This window comes from Nannospalax galili, unplaced genomic scaffold (genome assembly GCF_000622305.1).
Source record: "Nannospalax galili isolate Female #2095 unplaced genomic scaffold, S.galili_v1.0 scaffold2147, whole genome shotgun sequence".
Lineage (NCBI taxonomy): Eukaryota > Metazoa > Chordata > Mammalia > Rodentia > Spalacidae > Nannospalax > Nannospalax galili.
Window position 1 is genome coordinate 22,768 of NW_008356835.1, and position 6,546 is coordinate 29,313.

The 6,546-nt window shown below is 37.8% G+C and overlaps 1 protein-coding gene across 1 annotated transcript; it reads left to right on the forward strand.

Moving 5' to 3' along the window:
• The first annotated feature begins 5,345 nt into the window (after positions 1 to 5,345).
• On the forward strand, positions 5,346 to 6,308 carry LOC103751338 (olfactory receptor 14J1-like). Its single transcript, XM_008854718.2, has one exon. It carries the CDS (start codon positions 5,346 to 5,348, stop codon positions 6,306 to 6,308), a length of 963 nt encoding a protein of 320 aa, XP_008852940.2.
• The last annotated feature ends 238 nt before the right edge of the window (positions 6,309 to 6,546 follow it).

Sequence of the window (6,546 nt, forward strand, 5' to 3'; positions counted from 1 at the left end):
TGGATAATGAAAATGTGGTTCATTTATATGATGGACTTTTACTCAGCAGTAAAGAAAGATGAAATCATGAAATTTGCAGGTAAATGGATGTAACTAAAAATTGTTATGCTAAGTGAAGTAACACACACTCAGAAGAAAAAAATGACTTATGTTCTCCCTTATGTGTAGATCCCAGCACCAAACCCTGATAAGTGAGAATGTATCCAGACATAGCTACAAGAACCAGGATATTAAAAATGAACCAAGAAGGTAAAGGAAAAGAATCTGAAAGAGAAGAAGAGTAGGAAACATCCGTTAACAAGGGAGATATGGATAAAATGGGGTTCTTTTAAGTGGAGGGGGGAGGGAGGGTTATACAAGGAAACTTGGGGATAAATGGAAAGAAGGCACTCAAGAGAGGAGAAACCATAGGAGAAGAGTATTATTAAGGGAGAAAGGGGGGAAATGGGGAAACCATTGTAAAAGGGTTAGACAATGATAGAGATAAATAATGCCTAGATAGTTTAAAAAAAACCTGAGGGAACCAACAACCCACTTACAAGATATATATACAACTAGCTCAAGGAACATGATAAATGTCTAGGCAAGGTTTATCTGAGAACCTTTGGTCTTTGCCCAAGCTTTATCTCCATGGCACATAGTAATTAAAAGTACCAGACTGGTGGAACTAACCTTGGATGTTTAACAGCCATACTTTGAGGCCTATACTAATGTGGTCAGAGGGACTTAGAAGACAGTCTTTGCTCCTTGCCATCCAAGGTTGACTAAGTTCAAAGGGACTATGAGCATCTCTCAAAATATCCTGTATCTGTGGTGAGTTACCTGTCCTCTTGTTCAAGAAGGCCATGGAGACCTCACCAGATGAACTTGAACCAGTTTACAGTCTACAAAGAGAAGGGTCCTCCATGCTTCAGAGTGAAGCCAGCCACAGTTGAGCAGGACCTTTCATTTATCCTCACATAGATGGAACTGGTAAAATAAAGGAGCCAGGGGCTCCTCCCAAGCCCATGTGACCCCTGAGGATCAGCTCCTCAAACAACCTTAAGAGCAAAAATAAATTGGTTTATCTTGGCCAAGTGTATGGTCTTAAACACCCAAAAGGAATGTATAACCAAAGATTAAAGTGATCAGTATAATTCTTTAAGAGCCCATGGGTATAGCTAAAGGCTATATAACAAAAAACAATGCCAGACAGGAAATACCTTCCTTTGAGTTGTTGTCCAGGGTGGCCCAAGCTAAAGGCTATATAACAAAAAACAATGCCAGACAGGAAGGAAATACCTTCCTTTGAGTTGTTGTCCAGGGTGGCCCAAGAGTCTCCCAGACAGTAACCCAGCATAGAATTGGGCAAATGAACAGTAGACCCCAATCTTATCTAAAGGAATGTTGGCAACTGATTTCTGCTAGATGAGGAAGAGCTGATCTTCTTAAAAAAAGGAAACCTCGATAGGCTGACTAGATTCAGCAGATGGACTAGCACTGGGTAACAGCTGGGGGTGCTGACAACACAGTGGACAGTAACAGTGATGGCAAAGTATATGGGCTTCAGTTGGGGGTGGGGAGACTATGGGAGGGTGCCATTTGGGATGAGGGTATAAAGTTGAATAAGATTGTTTGGGATGTTCTCTACGAAATACACATTTTAAAAAGTTTGTCAATCATACAAAGGAAATGAGGTGTCTCAGGCATAAGATCTATCTAGATAGTCTAGGAATAGAACATCTATTTTTCTAAAATTATTAAAAAATAAATTAAAGCTATAAAACACACACACACAAAGAACATGAATAAAGAATATTTCCTAAAATTGGACTGTAGTCTAAGCAAAATGCTATGTGGCCTTTAATATATAGTGACTATATAATCATATAGTTTACATGAAATCTTTGGAGTAATACTTTTTATAAGATATATAAATATATAGTCACATAGAACTTAATGCAAAATATTAATGTCTGTAAAAACTGGTAAGAGAACTTAAAAATAACTAAATAATATTGTGAACTTACTTTTCTTTAAAGTACTAAGGTTTTGAAAAACTTTTATAATAAATATTAACTCATGGGGATTTTAGGCACTCTTGCTCAATATATTTAAGATATCTGAGATAGTTTTTTCTTCCTGGGTGCTTGTAATGAATGAGTAATATAGCTCTTGAAAACATGAGATTCTGTGTATTCCTCAGTTTCAAGAAGATAGTTGAAGATAAAGGTTGTTTTATAAATATTCCCAAGGCCTCATATGGTTTCAAGTGTATTTATAAATATTTACATTTTCATAACCTCTCAGAAATACACAATTAAGTTACTCAATGGTTCTCTACTTGTGGTGTTCAGAGCAGATGCAGCAGCCCCTAGGGGCATGACAGCACACAGCTGCCCTTACACCTCTGCATCAGAGTTATTACTGATTGTGGGCTCAGGTCCCTAAGTTCTAACGACTCTTCTTAGGACTGAGAACCCCTGAGCTATGGACTAGGAAACCCCAAGCTCACCAATTCCCTCAACAGCTGTGTGGAAATTTCAATGACACCTCATCCCAAGTGATAGATACAGGGTCAGAGGAAATGAAGCAATTTTGTCTAAGTTTAGCCCCGCTTTTCAAAAACTCCCCCAACTCCAATTAAAATCAGCTCAAATACTTCTACTCAAAGGAAGTACGTTTTAAAAACCTGAGATTGTGGATGAGAAATGTCAAAAGTTGCTGAGCATGTGCAGAGTTACCCACATAAGGTCTTCTGGGGTGAGTTTTTCAGTCTGGGCTGAGGAAAGAAAATATTTGTGGAAATTCAGATATAATCTTATAAGCTTATTTAGTGGGAAAAGCAAAATATAACAGGGAAGGAAGTTCAACTTAATAAATATGACCAGATTTATAAATCCTATGAATTTAATTCATATTAAGGATCTTTTCAAGAAATCTAGTAAGTGGGCATGTGGCACACGCCTTTAATTCCAGAACTTCATGGATTTCTGTGTGATTCCTATGAATTTAATTCATATTAAGGATCTTTTCAAGAAATCTAGTAAGCGGGCATGTGGCACACGCCTTTAATTCCAGAACTTCATGGATTTCTGTGTGATCAAGGTCAACCTGTCTACATAGAGAATTCCAGGCCAGTTGGAGCTACAGGGAGACCCTGTCTCAAACACACACACACACACACACACACACACACACACAAAACCAGTAAATAGGAAAAGTTAGGGCTTTCTATGTTTGTACATGTGAAGCTTCCATAAACACATCAGAAGAGAGACAGACAGAAGTGGGGGTGTTCAATGTAATTTTTAACTTTTCTTTATAAAGTTGTTTTTCTCTTTCATACACATATGTGAGTGTATGGGTGTTTGTTACAACTCATATTTCAATTCTGTTATGTAAGCATACAAGGTCTTTAATGTTTCCTATGAAAATAGAGATTTAAACATTTAAAAGTCTTAAATCCAAGATGATAAAACTGTCTGTGAGGGGACCTGTTTAGGATGGACTCAAGCACCCCATCTTCTCATACAAATGTTCAATGCTATTTGGCTTACTTACTTCTCAGTCTATTGGTAACTATATGTTTGATTTGGTAGTTTAAATTATTAAGATAAAATGAACCGATGTAAAAATGTGAGAAATAATTATGTGTGTCATTTATCAAATTAAAAGAAAAATAGATTTAAAAAGCATAATTTGGAAAAACACAGAAACAGAGATGCTCACCTGAGATCTCTGATTCCCCCTCTCTGTTGTGGAACTTGAGGTTTGAAAGAATCAACAAATATGAGAATATCCTAGAAGGAATAAAGTTGGAATTTCCATACACACAACAAGAAAGATGATCCTTTTAACTATGCCGTCTAAATGAATAGTTCATATATGTAGTGCATTTAAGGTTTTTGTCCTTTAGATTGAAGGTCATTCTGTGTCCCCTGTGCTGGTTTGAATTCAGGATATTTGTGTCACAGGATCTAAAATTAAATTTTTCACTGCCCGTGCTTAGCTATAAAAGCCATTACTATTATAATCAGTCAAAACCCAGCAATCTGTCATAAGACAGGCAGTAGACAAGGAATGGTCAAATGTCAGGTTTATTCTTTTCAAAAGAGATGTGAGACAGGCAGGGTGAGGTGCTTTGTTTTCATAGGAAAGAAGGCTACAGGAAAACTGGCATGAGGTGGACACCCACTGCGGCAACGCTGACCTCACTTTATTCTCTGAGATTGCATTTGTAAATACATGACTCTAAGTTCGCACAAGAAAGTATTTCATATGACTTAAAACCCCAGAATTCTGACAGACCATTTTTACAATTCTTTCCTAGAACCACTGAATAAAAAAAAATGCAGGAACGTGAAACTCACTGCTAATCTCTCATCAGCCTTCAAAACCCACATGCACTTTGGTGACAAGAGAATATTTGGGTATTTTCAATCAAAGCAAAGCATGCTGAAATATAACATTTTTCTCCTGCCTGACTCACAGATCATTTTTATTTTATAATCTCTCACTGAAATGGAACACTAAATATTAACTTCATCTACATTTTAGAAATCTCAAAGAATTGCTCTGTTCGTTGCAGCTGTCTTTGCTCATAGTACTTGTAATAACTGTTCGATGATCACAACTGAACGTCAGTGATAAGAACGGCTGTCAAATAAGAATTGGATTCTAATACAAGTTGATTGATCTTGAAAATCCTCCATAAAACTGACCATCTAATTTAAGTTACATGTGAATTATTCTCCTTCTACAAGTGTTTCTTGCTCTTTATTTCAATAACTTGTCCAAGCTTATTTGAAAGACAATAAAAATACCCTTTTTGACAGGTTGTTTTTCAATGAAAGAGCCTCCCACTATAATAACTAAAATGTTAAAAGAGAATACCAGCTTCCATGCAGAGCCAAACAAATTTTGAATTACATATATCATATTATTTTAAGATCCCTATTCCATCTGTCAAAATGGTACCATGTCCTATCTATATGTAACCAGTCCTCCATTCCCAGGCCAACACTGAATTTCTACAGATAAATTAAAGCAAGCCAGTGGGTTTCAACTGTGAAAATGGAGCTGTACTTTATCATGGGGCAAGAACAATGTTTTTTCCATGAGAGGATCAGTAATGGACCACGCTGATGCTAACATGTAACTGCTGGTTTGCTAGTGGATACTGTGAGCTCTATGGTGGCAGAAAATATGTCCCAAGCTTTGGATTCTCAAAATTTACAGCACAGTTGATTTTTTAAAGATAGACTTTTTCAATCATTAAGTCTTGCATAAGTAATGATGAACCGATGAACAATTCGTTATCTTTCCACTGCACTTACCAGATACTTAAAAATTCTCCAGCTACTATGATGATGACAAACATGACCATAATGAGTGGCTTCCTTCTCCTGGGGTTCTCTGACATCCGTGAGCTGCAGATCCTGCATGCTCTGCTCTTCCTGGTGATGTACCTGTTGGGCTTGGCAGGTAACTTCACCATCATCACCATCACAATGCTGGATCCAAAGCTCCAATCTCCAATGTACTACTTCCTGAAGCACCTTGCCCTTCTTGACCTCTACTACCTGTCTGTCACTGTCCCCCAGTCTATCCACAATTCCCTGACAGGCAGTGGATACATTTCCTATGCTCAGTGTGTGCTGCAGGTTTTCTTCTTGATGTATTTGGGCAGGGATGATGTGGCCATTCTCACAGTGATGTCCTATGATCGCTATGTGGCCATCTGCCTCCCATTACACTATGAGGTCATCATAAGTCCCACAAAGTGCAGGTGGGCTGTAACAGCTGTGTGGCTAATTGGAGTCATCCCAGGAACCTTGTACATAGTAACCACGTTCTCTATCAGATTCTGCAGGGACAAAATTATCCACCAGTTTTTCTGTGATGTTCCCCAATTTCTCAAGCTCTCTTGCTCCAATGATTACCTTGCAGTGGTTGGAGTGGTTGCTTTTATGGTTTTATTGGCATTTGCCTGCTTCATTGCCATTGCCCTCTCCTATTTCCAGATATTCTCAACAGTTCCCAAAATGCCATCTGCTGAAGGAAGGTCTAAGGTCTTCTCCACCTGCCTACCCCACCTTGGTGTGGTCTCATTTTATTTGTTCACAGGTGCCTGTGCATATCTCAAACCAACTTCAGACTCAACAACTGCTCTAGACCTCATGCTCTCTATATTTTACACAGTGCTACCCCCAACACTCAACCCTATTATGTACAGTCTTAGGAATGAAGCCATGAAGGGGGCTGTACCAAAGTTACTGCTAGGTAGAGCATTCACTCAGACAAAAACTTTTCTGTCCTGTTTTTAATAACTGTCAAATTATGCACAGAAAAATTTTTACTCATTGGGATTCTTTCGATTTGTAATGTCAATTAAGAGTAATTCTTTTTCCTGTGAATAAATCAAATCCTATAACCATAATCCTTAATGAAAGGACTTCTTATTTCTTCATATTTTATTATTGAAACCATTCTTGATCCTTCAAATTGTGAGAAAGTTAACAATCATAGCTTTGTAATGTAGTTACAGTACGTTTCACCTCCAAT

Bases quoted from the DNA above. Each gene is read 5' to 3' on its own strand.
- LOC103751338 (XM_008854718.2), top strand. From the start codon at position 5,346: ATGATGATGACAAACATGACCATAATGAGTGGCTTCCTTCTCCTGGGG.